General features: G+C 38.9%; 1 protein-coding gene across 4 annotated transcripts in view; it reads left to right on the top strand.

The window, feature by feature from the left end:
- PLCB4 (phospholipase C beta 4) overlaps window positions 1–16,977 on the top strand; it is a 331,632-nt gene extending 314,655 nt beyond the window's left edge. For 3 of the 4 annotated variants that reach the window (XM_032800134.2, XM_032800138.1, XM_032800133.1), the window contains 5 exons: window positions 5,377–5,478; window positions 9,612–9,669; window positions 10,601–10,687; window positions 12,029–12,065; window positions 15,246–16,977. In XM_032800134.2, the coding sequence (XP_032656025.1) occupies window positions 5,377–5,478; window positions 9,612–9,669; window positions 10,601–10,687; window positions 12,029–12,065; window positions 15,246–15,334 (373 nt within the window). In that variant the 3' untranslated portion in view covers window positions 15,335–16,977. The remainder of the gene's footprint in view (window positions 1–5,376; window positions 5,479–9,611; window positions 9,670–10,600; window positions 10,688–12,028; window positions 12,066–15,245) is intronic. The other variant, XM_032800137.1, reaches the window with a different exon arrangement.
- The last annotated feature ends 203 nt before the right edge of the window (window positions 16,978–17,180 follow it).

Raw genomic sequence — 17,180 nt, 5'->3', positions numbered from 1 at the left:
ATCAGGATATAGCATCATAGCAGTCAAATAAGCTATCAGAGGAAGAATTGAGGAATAATAGAGCAGATCCTCAGCTGGTAAAAAATTGTCATAACGCCATTTACGCTAAGGAACTTGAATTCAAAAGGCCTGAACCAGAAAGATGCTCAGCATGTGCAACTACCTTTTGAAGTTGATAGGAGCTGTGGGTGTGAAAATATTACAATTATCTTTTTTCTCTGTGTAACTACTCACAGTTGCACATTGTTTTAATAAAATATCACGTTGTAATCTCCAGTACGAAGACAATGCTGCATGCCAGCACTCTCATTGCTTTTATATTTAACTGCACTGTCCACTTTAAATTAAATGAAATGCAAATAATAGTATGACCTGTCCCTAATATAGCACTTTTCATCAGTAGGTCTCAAAGCACTTTACTAAAGGAGGTAAGTATCGTCATCCCCAGTGTTATACAGACAAACAGTGGAAGCGGAGGAGTTATCTCATTGCACAATCTATGATGTGAGGAAGTCCACAACCATATGAATTTACTTAATATATACTATTTTTAAAGGACCTTCCTCAGCATTGGTCTGATAGGAAGCCCAAAAAGCCTCAATGACGTCACATCTAAAAAAGCTAACTGAGATTATTTTCTATTTTAACAAAATTCCTGAATGAAATAATTAGCATAAGACGGAATCCATGCTGAGGCCTACGTGCTTCCATCCAACAGAGGAAATTGTCTTAGTGAAAGGTTTTAATATGCTCATCTTTGTTACTCTCCAAATTAGCTCATTTATTCAAGCTGTCTAGGAATATGTTTGTTTATTTTATAATTAGATACATTTTAAAGTATTACAAAATACATTAAAAAAACATTATTTTACAGATCCTAGTTCTGGGACCAAGCAGGGAAAAAGTCAGTCCCTAGTCCAAGTTAGAACAGCTTCTGGGGTATTCTGTTACGCCATTGGAACAGCCCACAAAGCCATTTTGCTATCCACCATCTTGCTTTCTGATCCATTTTGTAATCCAGTATATGCTTTCTAATCTAAATTATAGTTTCTTTCCTGGAGGAATAGTTCTTCTAATCTCTTTTGAAATGTTTTTATTTTCATTTGTATACCTACTTCCCTTGTTCTCTTATCTACGTTGGGCTAAAGTTATCAGTGTGAGGAGATATCTTTTCCAAGAAAATGTGTGTTACCTAGGCTATATAGAAATTTACTTTCTTCATCCTTTCTTCACAGTTCATAACTTTAGAATTAGAATTTTCACATCTCCATAGTATTTGAATGGTTCTGTATTATCTTTGAAAATAAGTTCTTAGTACAGAATTGCTTATTTAAAAATCATTTTCATTTGTACCATACTGTTCCAAGTGCTGGTCTGATTTTTCAGAGGTCCCGAGCACAACACATTGATTTCTGTGCATGGGTAAACTTTAAATAATGTTCTGTGCCATCCAAGTTAGAGATCTTTTTAGTTTTATTTGTTGCTGTCTTTGTGTTCACACTTACCCAGGGATTTTTATCCAACCCATTTGTATAAAGATTGGGGATTTTCCTGCATGTCCACAAACCAGAATGCTTTTGAATGTGAAATGTTAAATCACTGATCATAATCCCCAAAAGGGGCTTCATGCTTCATCCCTTGTAGAATGTATAGAATACATGAAGTATATGTAACCTCCAAGAGTCAGCTGAGCAAGACACGTGATAAATAAAGGATCATCTTGAGAACAGAAGGGGCAGTTGACAGCATGCTATTCTTTCAGCCTCTTTACTAACTAGAGCAATGAGACATGCTGAATAGCTATCAAGACAGTGTACGGAGTGGTAGTAGAGAGCTCAGTAATCTGAAATGATGCAGATATCTGCTGGAAAGTCGAACGTTTTCCACTCGTGGTGGAAAAAACAATTACAGCTCATGCTTAGAGTGACCGGATTCAAAGAAGAAAGCAGAGAACAAAAAATGCTAATGACTTCAATCTGCAGATTGCCATTGCACATTCAGGGGGTGCTGTCTAGCTCCAGGATGTATGAGAACTCAGATGGTTCTCGGAAAGTCCAGCTGCCTTTGGCTCTGTCCATTTAACTTTACTGAATTAGAGATACAGTGTTTGGAGCACATGAGAAATTAGAAAATCTGGGAGTCAAACTGACATTTCTGACTAAAATACATGCAAGGTTAACTAAAATGTATTAGTAATGAGTCAGAGAGAGAGAAAAACAAAAGTATTCTTTTAAAACAGGGAGAGATCAGCAGTTGAGTGGAGCAGTATTCAGAAAGCATCAAATTGTATTAAGTAGGATAAAATAGTGATAATATGATGATTGACTTCAGTGGACTTCAATTAATTTTGTTTGTAAAGTGCTTTGAGAGCCTCAGGTTCGAAGCATTAGAGATGTGCACAGAATTCTTTGAGTGGGTCAGGAACTGTAGCTTCCTAGGGGCAGGTATAGCACCCTGGTCCAGCCCTTTGGATGTTAATGCAAGGGATGAGCTTTAGATTCAAACCTGCATCCCATATGGCAGCATGTTTTGCTGTCGGTGCCTGATGTGATCTTCTAAGCCTTGGTCTACACTGGGGGGGGGGGTCGATCTAAGTTACGCAGCTTCAGCTAAGTGAATAAGTTAGCTGAAGTCGATGTACTTAGATCGACTGACTGTGGTGTCTTCATCGCGGTAAGTCAACTGCTGCTGCTCCCCTGTCGACTCTGCCTGCACCTCTCGCCAAGCTGGAGTACAGGAGTCGACAGGAGATCGCTCGGGGGTCAATTTATCGCATCTAGTCTAGATGCGATAAATCAATCCCTGCTGGATCGATTGCTGCCCGCCAGTCCAGCCGATAGTGAAGACATACTCTTAGTCCCAGAAACAAATTATTCCTATTGATTCCAAGGGAAAGTGTATTTCCTGATATACTAAAATATCAGTTCATTTGTTCCCAATTTGTCAGCAGTGCACTTAGCTAAGCTTGTGCATAGTTATCATGGAAAAGATAAAGATGATTATATATTGGTGGATGTTACTTCCTTCCAGTATATTACATTTTGCAGCATAGGGAGAATTATGCCCCTTAACTGCTTTCTGTATAAAATTATTAATTTTATATATCAACCCATAAAGCACTATAAATAAAAAATGAATTATTCCATAACTGTTGTTAAGACAGTGTGCTTTTACGTGCTTTCAAACCTAAGACAGAAAATGAATACTTATTAGGTATTGTGATTGTATGCGTAAGAAGTGCTCTTGATAGAATGAAAAATCTCTCAAGTATACAGGCGAGTCTCATCTTATGTGCATTTAACATGCGCAAATTCAGCTTTGCATGGTCCACAAAAACAAAAAAAAGAGAAAAATAACAATTTCAATACTGTATTTGTAGTACGGTGATTCCGCCTGCCATTACAGTCAATGTAATTTTGACTATACGTGATTTTCGCTTTACGTGCTGACAGCAGAACGTAACCCCAGCATAAGATGAGACATGCCTGTATTGTATCTTATTGTTGCTATAATACCACTGCTTTGAGTTTTGAATTGATATTGTATTGATCATTAAGAAATGTTTCACAATATAAAGCCTTGGGGAAGTAAATGCTGCGTCTTCATTAATATTCTTTTAGTTGAATGAAAATGTGTGTCAGTAAGCAAGATGCAAAGTAAAATAACATTCATTAGTAGTTAGTGTCTTTCACAGACAATAAGACATTTGAAATTGAAAGGATAGTTAGTAAACTTAAATATAAATGATTTTTCTGGCACTACCTGCAAGCAATTTAGCAATATTTTCCTGTCAGACTCTTCCCCTTTTGTACTTACAAAAAAATTAAAATACCAGCTATGAATGTATAATCATTTTTATCTGTACTGTACTTGAACATTCACTGATACCTCTCAGTGGTTTGAGCATTGGCCTGCTAAACCCCGGGTTGTGAGTTCAATCCTTGAGGGGGCCGTTTAGGGAAGTGGGGTAAAAATCTGTCAGGATGGGTCCTGCTTTGAGCAGGGGGTTGGACTAGATGACCTCCTGAGGTTCCTTCCAACTCTGATATTCTGTGATTCTATGAAAAAATTGTGTGTCTAATGTACACATACCATAGTTTACCTAATTCTCTTGACCTCTTTTGTTACTGAAGACATTTGTGTGAAACATTTCCTGCAGTAGGAACTCATCCATTCCTGCTGCAATTCCCCACTTCAAGTCCTGATCCTCTCTGATGTCAGTCAGTTGAGGCGGCGAGGGCTGTAGTGTCACAAATAAAATATTGCAGTGGGCAAGAAAAAGCAGCAGCTCCACCACAGAATGCGTGTGTGACTTTGAGAAAGCTGACTAACCTATACGTGCATTAGTTTGCCCATCTGTAAAATGCAGAAGAAAACTTCTTACCTTACAGGGGTAAAGTAAAACTTAATTAGACTTTTGTTGATAAAGTGCTTTGAGATCCGGTTAGAAGCAAAGAAATTCTTGAGTGGATTAGAATTATTACAGATTGAAGTGTACAGTCTATGGGGCAGGAATTATAACTTCCTGTGGGCGATCTAGCACCCAGCATAATAGGACCCTGATCCTAGCTGCATCCTTTGGATGTTACTGCAATATTTATTATTATTATTTTACTGAAAATAAATTAGAATATTCATGCAGACAAGTAGTCTTTATATTATTTACTCAGAATAGGAGCTTTAGGTAGCATTTTAAAAAAACCGCTCAGTGCTGACCTAACTTTCCTCCCATTGAGGTCACTGGTGAAATTCCCATCAACATCAGTGGAAGCAGAATTAGGCTGGAGCTGAGCACTTTTAAAAGTGCCACCTAGTCTTGTTTTTCTAACTCGATTTTGTCATCTGTGCTGTTTATGTTGCAAGTGTTTTTTCTGTAACTTCATCAACCTGTACCAAACACTAGTTGAAGTTACAACACCAAATCATAAAAATCAGACAGATATGCCAGAACTAGCAAATGTTAATATTATTCGTCCTCTCCTCATACATTCTCTGCACAGAGTTTTTGTAAATTTATTGTGCAGTTTTAAAAGGCAAGTCACATTTCTTAAATTACTGATAATAGCTCTTACTCAGTCAAATGGTCTAAACTACAGAGACAGTACTGTATTTTTGTAGCCTGTGTAATTCAAAGTGTAAAATGCTTAAAACCATTCCTTCAAATTGTTTTCTTTATATCCTCCTGAGATTTGTAAGTGCTTGTTCGAACATACAGCCCAGTAGGAAGAAGACATTCTTTATATAGTCCGTTCTTTCTACTTCTTTAATACTTCAGGGACAACTTTAGCCATTATATAGAAAGGTATCAATAAGCTACCTTAACGACCATTAACTATCACATTTCAGTTTATAATTATTTTGTTCGTATTTCCCTAGGGAAAGCAAGGAAATGCGTGCCAACCAGGCTAAAATTTCTATGGAAAATAGCAAAGCCATAAGCCAGGATAAATCTATCAAAAATAAGGCTGAACGGGAGAGGTAAGTGTCAGATCCATCTATGAGAGGTGGTATAATTGATTGATCTGTGCACACATTGACTAAAGTATGCTTTGATGTGTGGGAAATGACTTGTGTTTCTAATTGTTATGCTGTATATATTTTCAGTGTGTGTGTGTGTGTGTGTGAGAGAGAGAGTGTTTAGGCCCCAATCTTGGAAACACTAACAAAGGAGTGAGTGTCACCCATGAGTAGTGCCACTGACTACAATGGAACTAATCACACGGATAAAGTTACGCATGTGTGAAAGTGCTTTTAGGACGTTAGTTTTTATTCACTGATCCATTTTTTCCCCTTTAAATGCTATGCAGTATCACTTGCGACAGTTGCTTTTGCATGTTGTTAAGATGCACTGAGAAGGCAATGTTAAGACTTGGGTCTAGTTTTGGGTTAGCTTTGGGTTCAGAGAAGCAGGAGAGATGGTGCCACTAGGGGAATGGGAAATGGTCCAATGAAAAGGCATCCCGTGGCCTTCACCCCTGCCCACTCTTGGCAGGGATCAGAGATGGAACAGGCATTTCAGAGGGAGCAGAAGGGAAGGTTATGGGGGAAAAAGGGGATAGGTGTGAGATTAGTAGGGGCAAACTAGCTTGGGGCAGGGTGGGGGGAAGCCAAAGAAAGGTATGAGGGGTAAAGGAGCTAGGGCTGTTGTCTGATGACAGCGTAGTATCATTCATGTATTGATCCTCCAACCTTGGACCACAGCTTCCTCATTCACCTGATGCTGACTGGTCTTAGAAATCTGACCAATATTCCCTGTCGGGGGGGGCTCCAAGCCCCACTAGACCAGACCACATCTGAAGCTAGAAAGTCAGTCAGCATGTCTTCGCTGCACATCTGGGAGAGCCATCCTTAGTTTTGAAGTCTGAGCTCCAGACTTGGGAGACCAGAAGCACTGATTTCAGTGACAGCTTTTTGCATTTTCCCCCTAGTTTTGGGCTGCAGTTTTGTAGTTGTTTAAAATTCCATTTTAATCTAAGGTGTTCTGAATACACAGGTAGAAGCAATGTTCGTATGATGATTTCCCATGAGCCTTCAAGGTTTCCATACAGCTTTGGACTTGCTAAATAGTTGAACATTTTCACCTTCTATTGCCTCCCCTGAATTAGGCTATTTTGATCCTAGGGCTTGAACTTGTTCCTTCAGAATGAGCAGTGGAGTTTTACACATTTCTAGTACGTACTGGAGACAGCAGTTCCCAGAGCCCTTGGTAATCACGTTCCAGGTTTATGAAAACCTTCTGCTAATGACATTAAATTACTTAAGCTGTGTTTATATATAAAAATAGGCTGAAGACACTTCTCTTTTTCAGACTTTTGCAATTAGTCTAATTCAAATCTTTCAACTATTTTGTATCAGCTCATTAGAATTCTTGCCATGAGAGGCACTTTACAAATGTGTATTATATGTAAACAGTAGTCAGATACTTTCTTTTTATTTATATGATAACTATAAAATATGGAAAATAGATCCCGGCCAACTAACTTTATCTTTTTTTGATGAGATTACAAGTCTGGTTGATAAATGTAATAGTGTTGACATGATAGACTTCTGTAAGCCATTTGACTTGGTACTGCACAACATTTTGATTAAAAAACTAGAACACTATAAAATGTTACATGGCACACATTAAATGGATTAAAAACTGGCTAAATGATAGGTCTCAAAATGCAGCTATAAACAGGTAATCATAATTGAGCGGGTCTGTTTCCAGTGGAATTCCTCAGGGATCGGTTCTTGGCCCTACAATATTTAACATCTTTATCAATGACCTTGAAGAAAACATATCATCACTAATAAAGTTTGCAAATGACCCAAAAATTAAGGGAGTAGTAAATAAGGAAGAAGACGCATCAATGACTCAAACTTGGCGCAAGCAAACAATATGTGTTTTAATATGGCTAAATGTTGTTGCCTGATTTAAGGGGATGAATATTATTGCTTAGCTAATATGGGCTATAGGCTCGCCAGTTAATATGATCAGAACATAATAAAGTTCTTGATCAAGAATCAGGCTACACAGAGTTTTGCAAGGACCCTTGGGATGTATGACGAGGACATTGATGCTGAGAGCAAAAATAATACAGTCGTAAAGACTTGTATTGAGATAAATGGAATAGTAATCCGGTGGGAAAATAATCAGAATGAACAAGGAATTAATATTGTTCTAGAGGCACGTGGTATTATTTACTATAAAACTTCCTAGATTAACACACTCACATCCTTCCTTGTAACCTGGTGGTAAGAGACAAAGGAACAGTCTCACCTCTGGCATGCCAAAGGAGTCTGGTTCCTCAGTTCTCAAGTGGAAGATGAAGAATTTAAAAGAAGCCAGAGAACTAGAAAGCTATAGAAAGACTCAAGAGAAACTAACTTAAAACCTGACTACAACTGACTGACTAAACATGATGGTTTGTGCCCACCCACCATGTCCAAACTTAACTTAATTTCCTCACCCACATAATATCAGCTTGTGCTTATTCTACAGGCTGGCATATTCATACATATTAATGACAATTAGCTCATTCTGTGACTTTCCATGACATCCGTGACTTCTGCAGCAGCCAGTGTGGCTGACCCCAGGGCTGCCGAAGCAGGTTGCTCCAGGGCCAACTACTCAGGTAGCCCCGGGGACAGCCATACCAGCTGCTGCTGGAGTGGATCTGCATTCAGCCGCTTGGGCAGCCCTGCAGCAAGCCACACCGGCCTGCGTAGCTGCCCTGGGGGCAGCCAGAGCAGCCACTGCTCAGCGGCCCCCAGCAGCTGGTGCTGCTGGCCCTGCCCCTCCCCTGCCACCAAGCAGCAGCCTGTCAGTCCCATCCCCCCTAAGCAGTGGCCCCCTGGGGTGCCTCTTCCCCCCTCGAATAATGGCACCCCCAGGGAAACCCCCAGCAGCAGCCCCCCCCCAACAAGATTTAGTCAGGGGTATTTAAGTCAGAGACAGGTCCTGGGCCGTGAATTTTATTTTATTGCCCGTGACCAGTCCATGACTGTTACTAAAAATACCCATGATTAAATTGTAGCTGAACATGAGCTCCCAGTGCTATGCTGTGGCCAAAAGAGCTAATGTGATCCTGGGATACATAGACATGGGAATCTCAAACTGCAGCAGAGAGGTTATTTTACGTCTGTATTCAGCACTGGTGCAACCGCTGCTGGAATACTGTGTCCAGTTCTGGTGCCCACCATTCCAGAAGGATGTTGATAAATTGCAGAGGGGTCAGAGAAGAGCCATGAGAATGATTAAAGGATTAGAAACCCTGCTTGATAGTACTAGACTCAGGGAGCTCAATCTATTTAGCTTAATAAAGAGATGGCTCAGGGGTGACTTGATTATAGTCTGTAAGGACCTATGTGGGCAACAAATATTTACTCATAGGCTCTTCAGTCTAGCAGAGAAAGACAGAACACAATGGCTGGCAGCTGAAGCTAGACAAATTCAGACTGGAAATAGAGCCTAAATTTTTAACAGTGAGAGTAATAAGTCATTGGAACAATTTACCAAGGGTTGTAGTACATTCTCCTTCCCTCAGAATTTTTAAATCAAAGTGGGATTTTTTCTAAAAGATCTCCATTTTGGGAAAGGTCTCTGGCCTGTGCTACGGGAAGTCAGACTAGATGATGACAATGGTACCTTCTGGCCTTGGAATCTATGAATGACACCGTGTGAAGCCTTAGTTAATGTCTTTTTATTCATGATAATCAGTATGAGTTTTAATCATTGTTAAACCCTGTTAAAAGTGGTCAATATAAACTACTGCAAATGGCTTAATAAACTCCTCAATTAAATGGCTCACTCTAGACTAAGGATCAAGACAGACTGACTTAGTTTGCAACAATCTTGGTGCGTTTCTTCCAACTCTCTTAGTCACAACATCCAAGATAGCCAGAAATATTAAATATAATGTAAAGACGTAAGGCTGGAATTGAGCCTTGCTCTGCAGTTAGTCCAACTGACTTCAGTGGAGCTACTCACAATCTAAGGTAGTGCATAAAGGGTAGCAAAATAAGCCACTAAGTTATCTATCTCCTTATCATTGACTCAGATATGTGGTTTTGGTTCGTGGACTTAATAAATTGTCAAGCACAATATCCTTTTTTTTTTTTTTTTAAAGGCGCGTAAGAGAACTAAACAGCAGCAACACTAAAAAGTTTCTGGAAGAGAGAAAAAGGGTAAGTATAATTTTGCTAAGAAACAAAAGTGTGTGTATGTGATTTGTTGGCAGGAATCTCACCTCTTCAGTAATGTACACCCAGCTTCTGCACAGCATTTTGAAAACGTACCCTTCAGTTTCTGTAGCTCACTGACAGTGATGATTTCTACTAACTTGAGAAACTAAGAGACTCTGGGTATGGCTACAGGTAGAGCTGCACAGTGCTGCCGCAGGAGCGCTCCCGTGGCAGCGCCTTGAAGTGTGAGTGTGGTCACAGCGCCAGCGCTGGGAGAGAGCTCTCCCAGCGCTGCATGTACTCCACCTCCCAGGGGGGATTAGCTTACAGCACTGGGAGCCGCGCTTCCAGCGCTGGGGCACTGTTTACACTGGCGCTTTACAGCGCTGTAACTTGCTGGGCTCGGGGGGGGAGGGGTGTTTTTTCACACCCCTGAGCGAGAAAGTTGCAGTGCTGTAAAACGCCAGTGTAGCCAAGCCCTCAGAGTCATTCTCAAACTGAATTTCAAGGTCTCTCTTCACCAGCAAGCTGACCCAGGGCCTACTCTTGAACTTCTAAATTCTGACTGAAATCTGTGGGCATTTTATCTGAATTCACCTTTCCATTCACCTGAATTGAGAATTGGCTCGAAAATGGATTTTTGTCACTGAATTCAAGTCAATCTTAATCAGAGTTTAAAATGACATTTAAGTAACATGTGCAAAGCAGGTATAACTCCTTAGTATGATGTTTGAATTAAAATAGTTTGCTGTTGTATATATTTTAGATCTGTTAAACGGTAAACTATCCAGAGCAGGGACTATGCCTCCTTCTAATGTTTTGTATAGCACTGTGAACACCAGCCAATAAATAAAATTCTTTGGAAACTATTTATTCATTTTTTAAAAAATAATTTGAGATACACATCACCTGTATAATCTTCTCTTGTTTGTAGCTAGCAATGAAGCAGTCAAAGGAAATGGATCAGTTGAGAAAAATTCAGCTTGAGCATCTAGAAGTCTTGGAGAAGCAGAATGAGCAGGTATTTTATTTGAAAGGGTTACAAGACAGTGAACAAAAGACTGGCCATACTGGATCAGACCAAAAGGTCCATCTAGCCCCGTGTCCTGTCTACCAACAGTGGCCAATACCAGGTTTTATAAGAACCAATTTGCCCTTCGCTGGTTAAAATACCATGTTACTTTCTGCTGGTGAGAAGAAAATCATTTTCTTGACACCTGGCGATCATCTTTAAAAAAAAAAAAAAAAATGAAATTTTATTCCTGGTGAAAAACAAGGAGCAGCCAGCAGAGCAATAATTATCATACAAGCTTAATTTCCAGGTTGGCCTCAGTGAAGTAGGAACTCAAGGGTGGACTATGCAAGTACATACCCAGTAAGGCGAGAGAGAACTAAAAGTTGGACATAGTGGCTGTTACCTTCAAGGCTTATGAATTTATTTCCTACATTTTTCACTAAATTTTCCAGAACTTGAACACTGCTGATAATCTAGCATAGTGCATGTGCTTTCACTCCGGGGAGGTATAATTTCCACCCTAGTTGCCTCCTCCATCATCTAGCACAAAGTGGTCTGAATCCAGCGATGTCCATCATATACACACAGCTAATCAAAGTGCACATTGTGAATGCATGAGAAAAAATATGTAACTGCTACACTGACTGTAGCATTGCTGCAATCTGATTGGTTCAGACAATTCCCTTGCAGTGTAAATTGTACTACTTGACAAAATAATGTACGAAGCTATAAAAAGATTAAGGGCCTGATCCAAAGCCTACTTAAGTCAGTGAGAGTCTTTAGATCCAGCACAATATAAAGACAAGAGGGCAGGATTAGGGCTGAGCTTTTAACTTAAACTCTGTAATTCCTTACTTCTGAGTGTTTGACTTCTCATCCTTAGAAAGTTGCCTCAGTGCTAATTGTTCTGCCTAGAATTTATCATACAGAGTTATCATAAAAGGCTCTGAGACTGATTCTGATGTCATGCTGGTTTCCCACTGATGTAACTCATGACTTCAGTGGATTTACTTGTGATGAACACTAGTATGAGCATGAGGAGAATCAGGCCCAGAGCACTGACACCTGGCTAATGGTCATATGGATCAAAACATCTCAAGGTATTAAATATCCCTTCCACGTCATACTGCTGGAGATACCTTTCATAGCAGATGTACAGTGCAGACTAATACACCTGTGAGTGGAAACACACTTCAGCAGAAAATATTATGCATTCACATTTATTAGACTTCTGTTTTACGTATTCTTTTCTTGCATTCATGCCTCAATCTCCCTTCAGTTTTCATTCATTTTATTTGCTTCTTGTTGTATTACTCAATTTTGACATTATTATTTTTGTACAAACAGCTTTTGAAATCCTGTCATGCAGTGTCTCAAACACAAGGTAGGATTGATCTATAATAAGCAAGCTACTCTTTCAATATGCTTTCCTTCTAAACTAAATCATTCTCACTGGAGTATTCTTTGTAAAGGCAACCATTGGGAAGTACCATTAACGTAATGAACACACTGTTAATAATATTCATGCACGCTAAATATTTAAGAGTCTGGCATAGTAAGAGTATTTTATGCTTTAGCATCTCAGACCCACAGATACATTCTTATAGTAACAAGGACAGGAAACTTAAAGAATGATTTGTATTGTTATAATATCAGTAGTTAGACACACTTTAGAATTTCAAGCATGTCTTTTAACTGAGAAGCATCAACTGATTAAGGAAACTGTTCTCGTGTTGACATATATATGACTAACTGCTAATGCTGATAGACAGACAAAGCCAGATTTTCCACATATTAGCATGAGAATAATAAAAGTAATGCCACACTAAAAATAGCTAGAAATATATTAGATAGCTAGAAATACCTTTTAGTGGCTAAAGAAAAGAGGCTTCCAGCTATAGGGAATCTGTTAATCACACTATTGTAGCTTTCCTGTTATAGCTTCCTAATAACCATCACTCATATTAACCCCTTCTCTCAACAGCAGTAAAATATTTGTGTTAGGTTTAAACATTCAGTTGTGGAATTTTGCCTGAATTTAATGACCTGCTTAAATCTTCAGCTGATAATTTACTGAGGTCCCATCCTCAAACCCAGTTTATTCACATCTACAGTAACTGTGCTGAGTTAGAGATAGACATTTATACAAAGCATTAATTTGGCTGGCAGCCAGCACTCAATCCTTAATGCACTCAGTAGCCTCAAATCCCATTGAAGATGAGGGCACACAGCACCTTGCACGCTGAACGCATAGGTCCCATTAACTACATGAATTCGTATTGACTCCAAGTACTTACTTCCACAAAGCTCATCTACAAGTATCCTCTTCATGTGTTCACTTCAGAATGCAGTGGCTGACCATCAGTTGATAAAAACAGGCAGCCTGGCCAGATGGTGTAGGGTTATTCTGAACTAAATTCACTTTAGAGCTACACCCTTCTGGCTAAACTAATCTGCAAAACAGTTACAGGGCTTTGCTCATGAGATACAGAACGGTTCAGTGGTAAAACCACTGGCTTAGCACTTGAGAGCCTTGGGTTTCAGTTTCTACTGTGCCTTAGACTTACTGTGTGACCATGGGCAAGGACAAGTCACCTACGACCTGTCTACATGATCATTTGGTTTGTGGCAAGCTGGGGTATGAAACTACCCTGCTGCTCTCAAATTGTCTAGTTGAACACTGCTGACACCTATTAACAATTCACTAATGTGCTTTGATCTAGTCCTATATGAAGTGAACTAAGGTGCATCAGCAGGCTCCACATGGACAGTTAGTCCATGGCAGGCCAGTGTGGAGTAAATTCACCCCACAGCTTTCTGTGAACTATATGTTCATGTAGAAAAGCCCGTAGTCTCTCAGTGCCTCAGTTCCCCCTCCGTAAAATGGGAATAACATTACTACCCGCCTCACAGGGATGTTGGAAGGTGCTCAGGTATTGGGGACCACATTAGCACTTCAGAGAGACACTTCAGTTACTGAGAAATAAATACAAGCTGTGTCAGAGAGTTTGCATTTTAGTTGGAATTCCATTTTCACTTGCAGAATTCACACACTAAGTGAACACAGCAGGTCAGTTCTAGTATTTCAGAAAAGGCTGTACACATTGATTCACTTATTAATGTTATGTTTCCATATTGTCATTTGCAAATTATTTCATTTATTTCAAACTTTAAAGTCATAGGAATGTAAAGTGCAATTACAAGGATTTATAATATTTAATACAGTTGCCTCTGGTATTATCATAATTAGCTGAGTATACAAAATGTGACGGTGAAATGCACAGAGCTAACTATTCAGAGAGGGGTACATCGATAGCATCTACACAAACCCACATGTACTTTTGCAAAATAGATAAGTGTGCATCTAAATGACTGTTTTGGACCCTCATTTGCTCAGTTTTACATTTGGAAACACCTATTTGCATGCACTATCCCAAGTGATAGGCACCTTTACAAATTTATTAGAATATACAATTCACACAGTAAGGCAAATCCAGCAACCACTCCTTCCTGTATAGCAGCACAGCGGCCACTCATACTGGGGAAAAGATTAGCATATGGGAGACATGAGGGTATTTTCAATCTTAAGACATCCCCTATCCCCAGAAGACTGTCTGTAAAGACAGGGTGGACAGCCTGTTCAGGTAGTTTTGGATCAGAATGATAAGTGAGTTCCCAAAATTGAAGGGTCCTCATGGAAAATGCACAGGGGTAGATGCTGCCCCCACACTTTGAACTGAGGGGTAGCCTCTCAAGTCAGTAGGTCCCAAGCAATTTAGGGCATTAAAGGGTATAAATAACACCTTTAACTCTATTTAAAGACGATGTATTGAAATATATTGCTTAACAAATGGGCTACTACAATCAGAATATCAGGGCTAATCCTGTCCTCCCAACAATCTGTGCCAGCATCAGTTTCCAGGTGGATTCAAGGTGTAGCCCGACGTAGAGCACATTGCAGTAGCCTAATCTTCAGGCAACAAAAGCATTGATGCCAGGAGCAAGGAGGTACAGCCAAAATAAACAGTTAAAATCACTAAGCTAGATGAAACCATCCTGGACACCATAAGGAAGATGAAAAAATCTCTGCCATCAGTAAGTCCAATAATCGTTCACACCAGTCAATGTCTTTCATTGCCCAGCTGAAAATGGGTCCAGATGATAGGTTGTAACCCTTATTTTCCCAAGCAACACCAGTCCAAACTCAACCAGGGCTGATAAAGTGTGTCTCCAAGCCATTGTCCCATTTCCAGAGGCAATTCAATCAGAAACAGCATGATTTTCCTCCATACAAGGTGAGGCTTTCAGATGCATTTTATTGTGTGTCTTTGAAAAAGTCGCCCATAAATCCTAGGAGTGTTTCCTCGTATTTTGTAACTTATAAGCACCAGCAGAAAAATAACAGCGATGTCTGAAAATATGCAGATTTTTTCTGAGATGGGGAGAATGGTCACGTTACATATATTCCACTCAAATACTATTGTGCTGAAAATGTAATTGATTTTGAACACAAGCTTTAGTATGATACTCGATGATGAAACAACGTGATTATTTTGGGTTACAGGCAAAGGAGATGCAGCAGATGGTGAAGCTGGAAGCAGAGATGGACCGCAGGCCAGCAACAGTAGTTTAAAACTTCAGCATGTAAACTGAAGCCAGGAAAGCCAGTATCCGTAAAATTCCAACCATCATTGCTGAGGAGGGAAAGCAGGTTTTTTTGCTCTTTTCCCTTCTGTTTAAACAAAATGTAGACACAGACCACCAAGTCTTAAGGTTTTGCATATTCCTGTTTAACACTGAGTACTGAAATTTCCTTATTGAGCAAAACACTATAAAAAGAGGCACATCATATTTTAAAGTCTAGTCCTGTACTCCCCGTTCAGGAAGCCTTCCATTCATCTCAATGGGTGTTTTTTCCTGTGTCAGGATTGTAGGCGCAGGTCCTTAAAATACAGCACCATGTTTCTTTTATTTTAACATAAGCTCAGATGGTAACACAATCATAATCAAAACAACATGCTATTTACCATTTTTATTCTCCTGCTTGGTATCTTACTGTATTAGCCCCAATCCTGCAAGATGCTGTGAGCTAGGAGGCCCTCAGCAACTCATGGCATCAAGCCTTTTAAATGGATCTGCTACTAAATAATAATAATTAAAAAAAAATCAGTTTCATTTGAAAGATGTAGTCTCTTTTTGGTGATTTTTTTCTATTGCACACACATTTTTGAGCTGCAGCAAACTATAAGCAATTGAAAATTAGCTGCAGATATTGGAAAGTACAAATATCATCAGCAGAATTAACACACTGGGATAACAGTGATTTTGCAAGATATTTTCACATTAAAATTATGCCCTCAGCAAGTGCCATATCAACTTTATCATTCCTGACAGAGCTAACATCCTGTAAAAGTTGTTGAAATGATTACCATAGTAGAAATACATTGTTTTGTGCAAAATTAATCAGTGCTCTAAAGTTAAAGGAATTATGTGTTAGGCACTTTAAGAAAAGTTTACATCATCCATTGCTTGTATAGAAATTGCATTTTGATCCTGTTGCTGCAGATCCCAGATATTATAGTTCATTGTATCTTAAAGATTGTTAAATGACTATTGGCAAAAAGTTTGTAACTGTGAAAATGTAAAAAGTATTTATACACTTTAAATCACAATATTGTAGAAAATCACCTAAATGTTGCCACTGACAAAATTAGTAAACTGAATTACTAGAAATGTTTGCATGTGATACAATCACCAGTTATGACTTTAATGCCAACCGTGTGACCACAGTCATTCTATTAGTCAATAAATACAGATTAAATGTATGTCACCAAATATTATTTGATTCATTCTGAAGACTTTTAAGACCTATATATATATATATGTATATGAATTAATTATGTGGGCATTCTTGATACTTCAAGTTCTAGTTAAAAGAAAAGTACATAACTAATTTAATTTTACACACAAATATTTATGCAGATTTTCAGAATTTCATATCAGGAATAACCTTTTTATGTCGTTAGATATGAAAACAATTTGCTACAGTGTTAATTTGCATGTTCTTAAAGCCTGCTGGAGTTATATTGCAGAACAATGCACCTAAGCATTCTGCTTGGAATTTGCCCATGCTGCCAAAACAAAGGAGACTGCATGGAAAACTTGTAGTTTAGAACAAATCAGATTACTGATTTCATTATACTAAGCACCAATTAAGTTGTTGTATATGCTTGTACAAACCAATTCTACATATTCCTATAAACAAATTAAATGAAAAGAGATTGTTATTGTCAGTTCTGAGATGAAACTTTCAACTTCTCTAATAAAAATGTAAAAATAAATACAATACTCAGTGTGATCGATTTATACAAGAGTTTCAAGATATCCCTACTTCAAAAGGGAGCACACCATGTGAAGTATCTACTATAAATTCCTGTCAAGGTGCCCATACTATAAACATATTCATACCACTTCTTATTTGTTCAAGGGATTCTTAGTT

Source organism: Chelonoidis abingdonii, chromosome 3 (genome assembly GCF_003597395.2).
Source record: "Chelonoidis abingdonii isolate Lonesome George chromosome 3, CheloAbing_2.0, whole genome shotgun sequence".
Lineage (NCBI taxonomy): Eukaryota > Metazoa > Chordata > Testudines > Testudinidae > Chelonoidis > Chelonoidis abingdonii.
This window is presented reverse-complemented; position numbering and strand designations above follow the sequence as displayed.